The 14,672-nt window shown below is 44.8% G+C and overlaps 1 protein-coding gene across 1 annotated transcript in view; it reads left to right on the top strand.

Annotated features, from left to right (window-relative positions):
- DIS3L2 (DIS3 like 3'-5' exoribonuclease 2) overlaps nt 1–14,672 on the top strand; it is a 374,099-nt gene that overhangs the window by 244,297 nt on the left and 115,130 nt on the right. The window contains exon 11 of the mRNA XM_079923917.1: nt 13,689–13,801. Within this exon, the coding sequence (XP_079780043.1) occupies nt 13,689–13,801 (113 nt within the window). The remainder of the gene's footprint in view (nt 1–13,688; nt 13,802–14,672) is intronic.

The following is a 14,672-nucleotide window of genomic DNA, read 5'->3' on the forward strand; positions in this document are numbered from 1 at the left end:
TGGAAAGATTAAAATTGATACGGAATTTTAGTAAGCTTATGCTGAAGTGATAAATATTTAATTGCTGTTCAAAAGTCAAAGTGGGAACAGAATAGAGAATCCAGAAACGGACCCACACGTGTATGATCACCTGGTTTCCAACAAAGGTGTCACTGCAGTGTAGTAAGGAAAGGAGGGGTTTGTCACTGGTGCTGGATCAATTGAATATCCATATGGAAAAAAAACATGAACTTTGACTCCTACTTCACGCCATACATAGAAATCAGTTGCATGTGGCTCATAGTGTGAAAGGTAAAACATTAATACTTCCAGACGTGTTAACACTTCTCTAGAACATAACATAGAAAAATAAACTCATGACCTTAGCAAAGATTTCTTAAGTGGGACACAAAAAGCATTAACCTTAAAGGAAAAGAGTGATAAATTATATTTCATTAAATTTAAGAACTGTTCATCGAAAGACACCATTAAGATAGTGAAAAGGCAAGTCATAGAGAAAGAGAAGATATTTGTTTTATATATATATATATCTCCAGCAAAAGACTCTTATTGAGAATATGTAGAGCTGAACAAGCACTTTACTAAAGAAGATAGCCAACTGCCAAAAACATATGAAAAATGCTTAATATCATTAGTCCACAGGGAAAATGGAAATTAAAACCACAATAAGATATTGCTATGTTCCTATAAGAATAGCTAAAAAATTTTTAAATTGACAATACCAAATGTAGTGGGGATATGGACCAATTAGAACTCTCATACACTGAGTAAGGGAAAAGTCAGGTACATCTACTTTGAAAAACTGTTGTACAGTATGTAATAGAGCTGAATAGATTCATACTCCATGACCCAGCAGTTTCATTCTTAGATGAATACCCAACAGAAAGGAGTACATATGTAGAAGAATGCTCATAACAGCATTATTCATAATAGGGAAAACTAAAAACAACCCAAGTCTCTATCAACAACAAAATGGATAAATTGTGCTATACTCTTACAGTGGAATACTCCACAGCAATGGTACAGAGTAAATTCAGACGCAACATGGATGAATCTCAAAAACACATTGAGCGGGCTTCTCTGGTGGCGCACTGGTTGGGAGTCTGCCTGCCGATGCAGGGGACACGGGTTCGTGCCCCGGTCCGGGAAGATCCCACATGCTGCGGAGTGGCTGGGCCCGTGAGCCATGGCCACTGAGCCTGCGCGTCCGGAGCCTGTGCTCCGCAACGGGAGAGGCCACAATAGTGAGAGGCCTGCGTACCGCAAAAAAAAAAAAAAACATTGAGCAAAAGAAGCCAGATACACACACACAAAATACATACTGTACTAATCCATTTATGTAAAGTGCAAAGAGAGGCAGAACTGACCTATGGTTACAGATTACAGAGGTCAGAAAAAGCAGTTATCTTTGGTGAGTATAGAGACTGAGGAGGCACAAGAGAAGCTTCTGGAATTCTGATTATGTTCTATTTCTTGAACTGGTGGGGGAGGGGGTGTTCACTTTATAAAAATTCACTGAACTGCATGCTTAAGGTTTGTATACTTTATGTATTTTATGCCTCAAAAAAAAAGTTTATTTTAAAGAGCGAAGGAGTACCCCAAAAGTGGAAACAAGCCAAATGTCTATGAAATATATTCAGCCATGGAAAGAAATGAAGTACTGATGCAGGCTACAACATGAAGGAACCTGGAAAACATTATGCTAGGTGAAAGACAATCACAAAAGACTGTACACGTATCATAAGATTCCATTCAAATGAGGTGTCCAGAATAGACACATCTACACAGACAGAAAATAGATTAGTGGTTGCCTGTGGTTAGGAAGGTTGGGGAGAAATAGGGAGTGACTACAAACAGATATGGAGTTTCTCTTAGGGTGATGAAATGTTCTAAAATTGATTATGGTGTTGGTTGTGCAACTCTGAATACACTAAAAACCATTGGATTGTACACTTTGAGTGAATTGTATATGAATGAAATCTCAAGCTGCTATGAAACCAAAAGCCAAGGGATACTGATAACTGTGGAATGATAAAAACCCCATAGGAAAAGGCTGTACCGTGTGGCCCTATGGCATGATGGTTAAGAACACTGATACGGGAGTCCAACAATGCTCTAATCCTAGCTCTGATGTTTACTGTGTGACATTGGGCAAATTGTCTAACCTCTCTGAGCCTGAATGTTTTCATCTGTAAAATATGAATATTAATAGTACATACTCCATAAAACTTATGTGAAGCTGATTCATTTAATCAAGAAATAGTTTAATATCTTCCATTTGCCAGGTCTAATCAGTGATAACTGTTGTTATAATTGGCCAGGAGGTTTTGCATCTGAAGAGTCTACTCCATTTTAGTGATGGAGGTGACAAGTGAATTTGAGAGTGTGTCCTGAGGACGGGACATCTTTGCCCTACTGTACCACACCAGCATCTACTGCAAAATGCAAAAGAAATGTTCATTTTAGTGCCACTAAGTTATTAATATTGAATTATATACTGCTATTAAGAAAAGGAAGTATGTAATACATTTATAGAGGATTTCCATCCAGAAGTACTAAAACTATGAACAATTGATGATTAAAGGATTGGCATTTAGTTAACTAGAAGATTTAGCAGTTCAGGATATTTTATATGAAAACTGAGTCATAACCGCAATTGATACATGGATAATTTAAAAATAGAAAGTGACCGTTTGTTACAGGAGTGTGTGACAGGGTTTTTATTTCGGTGAATATGTATTGTTCCCATACATGGTCTTAAAATGTGTGTTCTGCAAAGTCACCGTATAATCCTTTTTAAATGTTACATTGAGAGTGCTCATAGCCTACAGGAGTTGAGAAAGAAGCAATTATAAGTTAGTCAAGTACCTGGCACTAAGGGGCAGGCACATCCCATAAAGTAAGGGTTAAGAGCTTAGTTTTGGGAGTCTGACCTGCCTGGGCCTCAGTTTCCTCATCTGTAGAAAGAAATCTGTGTCATAGTATTGGGAGCATAGAGTGAATTAACACAGATGAAGTGCTCTAACAAGCAGGCAGTTGGTATGCTATTGTTGTGGGAGAACCAGTATGGTGGATTCATATCATGAATGTGCATAAGTTATAGATATAATTTTTGCTTAACTTTTGTGAAGCTTTAGGGAATTAGAAAAGTTTCTCCTTAATGCAAAGAGATTAATTAATGAAACTGAGTAATTAGATCCCAAAAGAGCTGATTAGGTATGGTGAAAAAATAACAAACCCAAACAGACTTGCCCAGAATGAGAGGAAAGCCACTAAGGGGTTCTGTCACCAGGATATAAAGCTTTTAGAAGCTTTTACATCTCAGAATTCAAGGTAACTATGAAAGTTGCTTTAATTTTAGCTGAAAGGGAGTTTGGGATTGGATTAAGCAGTTGTTCATAAGTTAACATTTTGTGAATAGGCATTTAAATACGCATAGATGTTTATATTTGAAAACTGTACATCTCTTTTAAATTTGGCTTTTAAGAGTCTAGTAATTGTTTTGTTAATAGAGAGGCTTTTTAAAAATAGAGAAATCCACAGTTGAGTGTGAAAACATGCTGAAATTTGGTTTTCAAACTTACATCTTTGGGAAGCCAGTCTGCTGGAATCCTGCAAGCCTCGCTGCGCTCCTGCAGGCAAGAGAAATAGGTTCCTCATGGTGACCATACGCACTGAACCTCTAAAGTGGTGGCAGAAGCCTCAGGCTGCTACAAACTGGAGTCACATTTCTGGCATGGAAATAGTGGTTTCCTATTCAGCAGACGTGGGGTATGACCAGTTCCTGCTACTTCATTTACTGAGCTCACCTTCATAGAACTTGCCTGCAAAGTGCTGAGCTGCCGTTATCCTCCGGGACAGGTGGCCGATGAGCTGCTACCTGCTCTTTGCTGCCTACTGCCTGGGGTGGCCAGTGGTGCTTTTCTCTTGCTGTGTGGTGGGGCATCAGGGATAGGGTGGGTGCTGAGGGGGAACACAGCACTTTGTTGGTGTTTCTTTATTTTAAAAAACCCAAAACAGTGAAACAAGTAACCCATTTATGATATAAAAATTAGAATTTATATATAAGCAGAAAGAGAAAGTTATAATCCTACCACTCAGAGAAAACCATTGTTACCATCTTGATATATTTCTTTCCAGTCATTTTTAAGCCAGTTTACATTTTTTATTTTATACTTTTTATCTTTATTCCTTTTCCAGCCTTTGAAAGCTGGAAACATTACAAATGTGTATGATGTAGAAAGGAACAGTCCCCATATCCTCAGCCTCCAGAGATCATCACTGGGGACATTTTAATTCTGTTCTTCGTAAGTGGTGACCCTCTCCTGCCTCTGTTGGCTTGTCTTTCTTTTAAAACTTGTAGCTAGTTTTACTTAACTGGATTTTTACTTTTTCAACTTTTTTCTTTCCTGACTTCAACCTCTACAAACCTTTTTTTTTTTAATTTTTGGATAGAGAATGTTGAACGTGCACAAAAGCAGACAGAACAGTATAATGAAACCCCGTGTTTCCCTCTTGCAGCCCCGTCAACCCTGAAGCCATGGCCAGTCCACCCCAATCACATCCCACGTACCCCACGCCCCACTCCCAGCCCTTACGTGGACCTGCTAACTTCGTAACTGCCTTCGAAGGTCCTTCTCGGCCCTTCTGACTTCACTCTCTTTTGGCAATGAGGAGGGATCAAACGCCTGCCCTCCTGCACTCAGAACTTCTCATGAGCCGGTGCTCGGCTCCCTGTCGCAGGTCTGACCGGCTGACCTGGGCTTTCCCCGCTCCTGGAAGTTCCCAGACGTTGGGTGTGCCAGCCTCACATGTTCAGCTCCTCATTCCTTTCCTGTTAATGAAGGAGGCCATCGCTCACATCATTTGGAAGGGGAAAAGTGGAATTTACTACCTGGGTGTTCCTCTTCCATGCTGTTCATATAAATTTAAACTTAGATTCCTGAGAATTAGATTGAACATGACAAAAATTGCTGTGTGGGCAGTTTAGTTGAGTACTTGCAGATTGATAGAGCCCTTTGTAATAATGAAGGAAAAAGGTTCTCTAAGCTGCTTGGTTCCAGAAGGTGAGGTCACCAGTTAAGGAGTTTGTAACTAACGCTCCTCATTAACCCTTTGCTGGGTGGCAAAAAGAAAATACAAAAAAAAACCAGTCCACAGGCTCTTCAAATCCTGGCCTCAGGAGAACCTAAGAAATCATCTTGTACAACCCCCTTCTCAAGCCTGGGGACCTTACAATGCTCAGATTTACTTGTCCCAGAATTTCTTACATTGACCCCTTTTAAGCTTTTGAAATATTCTCAAACCATCACCACGTCATGGCCATGGACTTCTGCCATGGCTTGCTGTACCAGTGGTCAACTTTTGCATTTGATTACATAACCAAATACCACACAGAACTGGAAGACATCAGAGTTTGAGGTGTCCCTCTTACCTGGCAGTCCAATCAGTGTTTCCACCAAAGTCAAAGGGAATTTGCTTACCCCAACTAAAAGATGGAGTTTGTTGTGTGACCACAAGGTGATCCAAGCCCAATTGCTTCTCAGCGATGGAGTCTGTCTCTAAAATTCAGTGGGATCAAAATAAGGTCAGGACCTGCATTCTGGCTGGATGTGGTGCCCTACATGAGGCCCCTCCTTGCTGGGGATGTCTGGACAGCAGGAAGTCCCTTGCTCTCAGTCCTCTTGGTTGTATTACCCTTTCTGAGCTCTCAGAACGCTGTTTTCTCACTCTTTTAAGACTCACGTTGTTGGGAAAACTGGCCACAAGGTCAAGAGGGTGACCCAAGCAAGAGCAGCATGTTCCCGTCATGCAGACTGGATAGAAAGCAGTCTGTGGGTCAGGCAGCCCAATATCTGTTGCATGTGTCAGTGTGTCTAGTAGGTCATGCTTCTTTTCATCATCTACCTTTGTTTACCAAACGTATTACATCACTGAAGGATTGCTTGACTTGGTTTGCCTGTCGGTGCCATTCCTGAGAGATCGTGGTCTTCTTCAGGCTGTTTTCAGTCCAGTGTGACCTCGGGTGCATTCGTAGAACCATGGTATGCAGGATGAGGCACTGACAGCATGAGGAAGTGAATGTGGTATATTCAGCTAATGTCATTTCTCTGCTTAAAACTCCCCAGTGGTTTCCCACTGTACTTGAAATAAAATCTAAATGCTTCGTCCAGGCCCATCAGGGCATCTCTTGTTGGGCCACCATCTACCTCACTAGCCTCTTAGCTTCCAGTTCTCTCCTTTCCAATCTTCTGTTCCTTAGATGCACCCAGCTTGCTCCTACCTTCAAACCTCTGCTCTGGTTGTTCTCCTGCCCGGGATGCTCTCCCCCATGTCATCATGTGACATCCTTTTTGTATACACAGGTCTCAGTCTATTTCCTCAGAGAGACCTTTCCAAACTAAATCCGAGGTAGGTCCCAGGCATTCTCATCACCTCACCTGTTTTATGTTTTTTTAAAAAAAATTTTTTTTATTATTATTATTTGTTAATATTTATTTATTTGCCTGCATCGGGTCTTAGTTGCAGCACATGGGATCTTTGTTGCAGCATGCGGGATCTTTTGTTGTGGCACGCGGGCTCTTCGTTGCAGCATGTGGGCTTCCCTCTAGTTGTGGCACGTGGGCTCAGTAGTTGCGGCACACTGGCTCTCCGGTTGTAGGGCATGGGCTTAGTTGCTCCACGGCACGTGGGATCTTAGTTCCCCGACCAGGGATCGAACCTGCGTCCCCTGCATTGGAAGGCAGATGCTTAACCACTGGACCACCAGGGAAGTCCCCTAACCCTGTTTTATTTTCTTCAAAGTCCTTTCTACTATGGTAAGTAATCTTATCATTTATTTGTTTGCTTATTGTCTTTCTCTCCCCACGAGAATGTAAGCTCCACAGGAGAAGGGAGCTTGTCAGTCTTGTTTACTTGTATGTCTCCAGGGCCTAGAAAAAAAAGTACCTGCCACATAGTAGGAGCCTAATAAGTATGTGTTGAGTGGCTAATTGAGTGAATGTAGGTGGTTATTAGGAGCATGTTTGGGAGGAGGATGTTGAGGATTACGATAGTGACTCACAGCCAAGCCACATGGCTACTTAGCCCGAAGGAGAGAAGATCCAGGGGGCTACGTGCTAACTATGTAAACATTCAAAGCTGGTGCTATCCCCAAAGTAGAGCCTGCCCTGCTGGAAGAGATCTGCCACTTCACTCATTTCTCGAAGCCAGACTGCTATCCCCTGAGGAGATGGGCTTGTTCTGGGCGGCCCCATGGGGTAGAACTGGGCCACCAAGTGGGAACTCTAGGAAGCTGTGTTTTGGCTCTACGGGGGAGACTTTTTTTTACATTGTCGTTGCTGTCTGAGGGTGGAGTGGACTATACTAGCGAGTAGTGGTTTCTCAGGCACGTCAGGTGTGCAAGCGAAAGTTGGACACACTCTGGGAAGACCCGGTGTGGGGAGGTATGGGGATCTAGCTCTACGGTTAGACCAGGCAGGGTTTACAAGCCCTTTCAACCGGAGTGGCAACAAATCTACCCTATGTTTTTACTTTCTTATTCATTCAGTAAATGTCATATACCAGCTGTGCGCTCAGGCTTTCCGCCGCCCTTCATGCTTCCCCCTTACGGGGGGTGGGGAGGGGGTACCTACCTCAGGGCCCCCTTGCAGTGAGCGGTGGGGGGTTGGGGTCGGGGGAGGGCTGCAGGGAGGGTGTCAGACGCCGTAGGAAGACACAGAAGTCGGGAGGGGGGAGCCTGGTCTAGGTCATCGGGGAAAGCCTGCCAGAGGGCGTGGGCTTTACACAGTGGTCTGCAGAACTGGTGGAGGTCGTCAGGAAGAGAATCGGGGAAAAACACCCTGAGGGAGAAGAGTGTGGAGCCTGATGGGTTTGAGCAGCTTAAGAAGTTCTGTTACAGTTTCTGGCACTTAAGGGCTTGGGGCCAGGAAAGTTGAACGTGCCCAGGGCAGACCCACATGGTAAAGAATTTTGTCATTACTTCTTTGTGAAGCAGTGATAGAGCACAGTGTGCGGGGTGGGGGGGGGGGGGGGCGCGGCGGCGGCGGTGGGAGAAACAAGCCGGAGGGGCTGGAACGGTGGCAGAAGCCAGCCCAGTAAGGCCTTGGAAGCCGGGTCTGCGCTGCGTGCCCGGGGCAGTGAGGGCCCCGCAGGGTTTAAGCAGTGGAGTGACACGGGGACTTGTATTTTGGAGAGAGCACTACCCTCAGTGTGGAAAACGGGTTTGAGAAATGGCGGGAGAGCCACACACAGGTTGTTAGATGGTCCTTGAAAGAAGCAGTGGTGGCCCTGACTAAAGTGGTGATTGGGAAGAAGAGAGATGAGCAGATTTCAGAGATGTTTGGGAGGGGAGTTCAGTGATGGATCGACACAGGCCAAGACAAACCTGGGGTGTTTCAGTTTGGGGCAGTTGCGGCGCCTTTTTTGGTTTAGTGGAGGTGATCCCATTTCCTGGGACGGAGAACACAGGGAGAGAAATGGTTTTGCTGGAGGTGGGGACTTTTGGAGGCGTGAGGCTGAGGTGCCTAGGGGACAGCTAAGTGGCAGTTCCCAGTAGACCCTTGTGTACGTCAGTCTGGAGCTCAGAGAGGTCTGGGCCGACGGCACCGACTGAGGAGCCTAAAGCAGAGAGTTGCTGCCTGAACTCCTGGGAGTGGATGAGAGCCCAGGGGAAAGGGTAGGGTGGAAGAGAAGGCAGCCGGGCATGCCAGCATGTAAGGAGCAAGGAGAGGAAGAGGAGCCTGGGAGGGGGCAGGCACCCAGAGTGGGGCCTGGAGCCAGAGGAGGGAGAAATCGCCGGGCCCCAGATGCCCTCTGAAGGTCAGGCCAAGACACGCCTGAAAAGGTTTGGACATTAGGGACCTGGACAGAAGCAATTATTTTTTGCTTTTGCTAAATGAGGTATATTTAGCAACGTTGTTCCCCTATATTCTGGATTAAAAGGGGTGCCCCTACTGGGTCAAGAAGAGCCTCTGTCACCACAGTCCAATCTCAGCAGTGGGTAAAGGTGAACTCAAGTGACCGAAGTCTGGAAGGCCCTGGTCTCACTCCTGGTAAGGGAAGCGTGATACTTTCCCACCTGTAATAGCCTTGACCCTTTCAGGTACTTAGGACAGTCACTCTACCACCAGGTAGAGATGACTGTAAACTAGAAATGTAGAAAGGAATTGTTAGATCTTAAGGAGTTATAATTAAATAGAACTAGAGTTGACGGCTTAGTGGTTGTTCTGTAATGAGTCCCTGTTACGAGTGGCTAAAGAGATTGGCAGTGGGAACCAGGATGTGGCTGGGAACAGGGCTGGGAGAAGTCTCTGACAGGACTTCTGAATTCATAGCCAAGAATGTGGCTTCTATTGAATCATAAAAGATAGGGAGGGATTTCTAGCTGTGACCCACTGAGATGAAGAATTGGGTTGTATTATCTTGTCCTGGAGTTACCATGACAGTGGTTGGGGGGCAGGGGGTGGTAATAAAAGGAACAGAGGCTCTGAGTCTGACCTGGTTTTGAATCCAGGGTTTATTGCATACTAGCGAGGTAACCTTGGACAAGTGACATGGAGCCTCTCTGAGCCTCAGATGATTCCTTTGTGAAACACGGTTTATATGGCTCTTGTCAAAGGTACATTAATGTGTGTGGAGCCCCTGGCACAAAGAGATATTAAATAAATGGTCACTACTGCTATCCTTATCATTTTTATCATCATTATTGTCAAAATTACGTTCATGTAGTTGTTGTAGATTACAAAACACTTTCACATGTTCTCACTGAAGTAAAAACAGATTTCAGCTCAACTTGCTCCCGCAGAATGAGGTTTTGCACCCTTCCTCTGTCATAGCACTGGTAATACCATATTATCACCACACTGGTGTATCTGCCAACCCCATTAGACTGTGAGTGCCTTAAACAGAGGGGTCCTCTTATGGATGCCCAGTGCTAGAGTAATCTAGTGGTTCCGTTTCCACGCATCGTGGATCCACGTAAGGAAGCACTTTCTCACGAACAGAGCCCTTCAGAAGTAGAGCAAGTAGCTTCAAGATGTGAGCTCTCCCCGACCCCTCGCCGGGGGTATGTCAGGGGCCACCTGGCAGGGACATAGTTGAAATGGGGCTGAGCTGATTGGAAGGCTGGCTTAGAAGAGATGGTTCTTAAGCCCCTATTTACATCCTATTAGTGCTTTAATTGGATGAAGCAGTTCTGGTGTCCACTCAAGTTCATTCACAGGAGCATTTGCGGACTTCCCTGGTGGCGCAGGGGACACGGGATCAATCCCTGGTCTGGGAAGATCCCACATGCCGCGGAGCAACTAAGCCCGTGCGCCACAACTACTGAGCCTGCGCTCTAGAGCCCGTGAGCCACAGCTACTGAGCCCACGCGCCGCAACTGCTGAAGCTTGTGTGCTCTAGGGCCCGCGTGCCGCAACTACTGAGCCCGCATGCTGCAACTAAAGCCCTTGCGCCTAGAGCCTGTGCTCTGCGATAAGAGAAGCCCCCGCAATGAGAAGTCTGCGTACTGCAATGACGAGCAGCCCCCTCTCACCGCAACTAGAGAAAGCCTGCGTGCAGCAACAAAGACCCAACGTGGCCAAGAAAATTAATTAATTAAAAAAAAAGAAAGAAAAAAAAGAGGAACATTTGCATGTATTTAAGTTTGTGGGCCCTGTGCACAGTGAGCCAGACATGGCCGGCCTTGAGGACTCTTCCTTCCTGTGCTTCCCCAGCCCTTCAGAACTCACAGGACTCACCTTAACCCCAGTAGATGAATATTTTTTAATGTAAATGTTCGAAGTATAATTTTCTATGGCAGACACAGCGCATTTCAAACATCAAACGGGTCCTGGGTGTTTTGGCAGCGTTGACTACATAACCTTTTGGATTTATATTTTCTCTTTCATAGAATAAAAACTTCAGTGCCGCTACCTCAGGAGTTCCGCAAGTTCACATTATGTAAATATATGTAATAAAATATTTACTTAGGGTTTCCATAAAAAAGGTCCGAAGGAGAGAATAAGAGAGCTTCTCTTTGCTGGTTTTAGAGGCTCTTCTGGGAATTCTGAAATTTAAGCCTCTCAAATATGTTTGGATTGGCCCCCTTCATGTTTTATCTCCTGTAATGAACTCTTTGTCAGTTTGTCAATTTTGACTAAGGACAGAAAGTTCATGTATAGTAACAACACACAGACTGAATCTAAAATTATGGTTTATATCATGATGTAATAATCCTTCTCTTGTCCTTTGGTCACTATTTACCTGTTGGGCTCGTGCATGATAATCCTGACTTCAGAAGAAGACACTTTGTTTTACCTTCTCCAAGTGTTGGCTTTAGATACTTGTAATATCAAAACTGGGAGTTGTTGAGCCGTCTGAGACGCTTGGCCGAATTCTGTTAGGGTTGAGTTCCTCGATCATTGCGGGGCAGGTTTCACTGCTCCCAGTGACCCAGCAACACAGCTGCATGGCTCACATGATGAGGCAGCTGAACTTTGAGCCACGCTGGTTTTCCTCAGCTTTCCAGACAGCCCTCTCCTCTGTGGGAAATAAGTCTATTCTGTTATCCCATAGCAGCCAGTATTTCTTAGATGGACTTGGGTTTTCCCTAATGTATTAGTGTTACAGGACTGGGTGGAGAAACCCAGTGCTGCCCTGTAGGAGTGTGAGACAGATGAGAGTGGGGAATCTTAAATTCTTTTCCATCCCTGAACCTTTTATTTTAACCGCCCCAAGTTTAAACATTTTTCCATTTTAAAAACAGGGAAGAATCATCTCCCAGTGAAGAAGGAATAGGAGGACAATAAATGGCTACAAAATTTGAGGCTAAAATGTGAGATACCTTAAGACTGATTATCCAGGTAACCAGAGGAAAGAGTGGTGACGTGTCAGTAACTCTTTCTGAGTCAACTTGGGAATCAGTCAGGATTCTTTTAGTGAGAATTCAAGTTCAGCTGGATCCTGGAGTTCAAATGAGGTCATCATGATCCTCCCTTTATTTCTTAGACCTATTATTTTCTATATTCGCATGATTATGTGGCAAAAATGTTTCCTTGGCAGCTCCAGACTTATTGTCTAGGGTCCTGGGAGAGAGACCCTCTTTTCTGAAGCCTGTATCAATCCCTGAAAACAGGCTCAGAATAGATCTCTTGATACTTGAGTCACATGCCTGTGCCTAGACCAATCACTATGAACAGGAATGGAGTATAACGGAATTCCATCAAGCACATACTTAAATTGTCAGCAGGTTCACCTTTGTGCTTGTGTCATCAGTGTGCTTCTGTCTGCCCATTATGCTTCCCCTCTGCAAACTATATGCCATTTCACATGTGTACTCTTTTCCATATTCTGTCCATTATATGCATTTTTGTGTGCATATAATCACATATACTCCATCTGATAGATGATTGATGGGATGTTCAAGAGGAAATCTTAAATGTATAACCTAACCAGCCCCCAAGCCCACTTTAGGTATGATTCTACCAGCCTGAGTCATCTGACCATGTCTCTGGTAGAACTCAGAGAGAAGACGGGGTCTGTTGAAAAAACAACTCCACCAGGGAGGGAAAGGGCAATTCTAAAATGGAAAAAAAGTAGGTCTTTTACCACAGTAGGCAAACAAATTGTTGATTCGTTCACTCAACAAACATTGAGTGCCTATGGTGTGTCAGGCATTCTTCTAGGCACTGGGCCTACAACAGTGGACTTGACACAAAAGGCCCTGCCTTACTGGAGCCTGCACTGTAGGGGCAGACAGTAAACACATGAGCCAATAAAGATGTGCTGTGATATCTGATAGTGATGAAAGCTCTGAAGAGAAGACGACGAGAAGCATCTTCAGTTATGGGTTAGGTGCTTCAGCAGAGGGCAGAGAATCTCTTCTTGTCCTGGGATTCTCTTTCAGTTGACCCTTATAAGGTAGGAAGGATTTTGATGGGCAGATCCTGTTGTGATTATTATCCCAAGCGTAAGAAAAAGCATGAGCCAAGCAAGCATCTGAATGGGATGAGGTAAGGTACGTTCTGGGAATGGAAAGCAGTTTCCCATGACAGCTGCATGGAGAGGATGTGGAGGATGAGCCATAAGGCTGGCGAGGTGGACTGAGGCGAGCCCGGGCAAGGGCACGAGTAACAGGCTAAGGAGCGACATCAGCAGACCCATGGGTACGAGAGGGGTGTTAGCAACAGTGTGGAGGGCTAGGTGGGAGGGGGTGGAATCAAGGTAGGAAGGCCAGCCATGGGGCCGAGGAAAGGCTGTGGCCGGGGTAGACAGGAAGGGCAGTGCTTTCAGGGGCAGGGGCTGCAGGATTTAGGCATTAACTCCTTCTAGTGAGCTGTACGGATTTGTTCGTCATCCAAAATGAGTCTTCTTTTACAAGTCTACTGATGTTTACTCAAAGACAAGAAGCCTTTAGAAATGGTAAACATTTGTAAAAATGGTTAATGTGATAAATGATTAATGGGATAAAAATGGTTAATGGTTAATGGGATAAAAATCTCATCATCTGTTGGCAGTACAATGAGGAAAGTAAATATAGCGCACACCGCAGTGGGTAGGTGGCGCACCGGGCCAGCCTGAAAATGGCAGCCTGTACTCCAAGCCCTGTGACCTCTGGGAGGGACATGCCTTCTCCGGATGGATTCCCAGGAGGGATTGCCCTTGCCTTCCATTCCAGGCTGATCAACCTTCTTGTGCATCTACAGGCAACTTTGAAGTGGGAGTTCACATCGCTGACGTCAGTTACTTTGTTCCTGAGGGATCCAGTCTGGATAAAGTGGCTGCTGAGAGAGCTACAAGTGTCTACTTGGTTCAGAAGGTAAAAATCAGTTTCCAGTTTCTTGGATTGAAAGATGTGCTTCTATTTAATCATCTTCCTTTGTTTGTTTGTTTGTTTCTCCTTAAAAACATCCATGAGGGACAGCAATCTTGTCTGAACATCTTTTCTCACATCTAATGAGATCTTTAAAAAATGGTTTTCCCCGGAAAAGTGTTTGCCCTCGGTTATTGTATGTTTTCCCGTTAGGCCCTTGTATGTCCAAGAGGAGCCAGACTGAGGCGTTCTCAAGGCAGGACACAGGCACTCATCTCAGGCCTTCAGACTGGCCCTGCCATGTAAGTAGCTCAGACAACTGGTCAGCTTCAGAAAGAAACGAGGAACTTTCAAACTGCTGTTCCAAAGTGGGGCTCAGCAAAGTCGGCCCACACCGGCCACAGCTTTTGTAAAGTCTTACTGCCATACAGTCACACCCGTTCATTTACGTAATGTCTGAGGTGACGTCACACTACTGTAGGAGAATGGAATGAAAATTTACTAGTGGCCTTTTAAGAAAAAGTTTCAAACTCTGGTGTAAAGAGTGGGGGCTGATCTGCTCTTGACCTGCCCTTTACAAGGTAACCTGGTACATCCCAGAGGTGCAGAAGCAAAGGGAGCCAAGTCTGGGCTTTTCCTCTTAGTCCTGATGTTGCCTCTCTTGGTAAGTCACCGAGTCTCTCTAGACCTCCTTTGACAAGTACTTAATGATGAGCGCCAGGCACTGCCCTAGGCCTGGTGGTGAATAAAAGACCACACCTGAGTTATTCCCCCACTGAAGCTCATGAATTCCTCTCCAGGCTTCTCCCGCCTCCATTTGACAGTCTGTTCATCTGCTCATTTGGCTCATCTTACATCACTGACTGTATCATGACTT

This window comes from Stenella coeruleoalba (genome assembly GCF_951394435.1).
Source record: "Stenella coeruleoalba genome assembly, chromosome: 6".
In the NCBI taxonomy this organism is placed as follows: domain Eukaryota; kingdom Metazoa; phylum Chordata; class Mammalia; order Artiodactyla; family Delphinidae; genus Stenella; species Stenella coeruleoalba.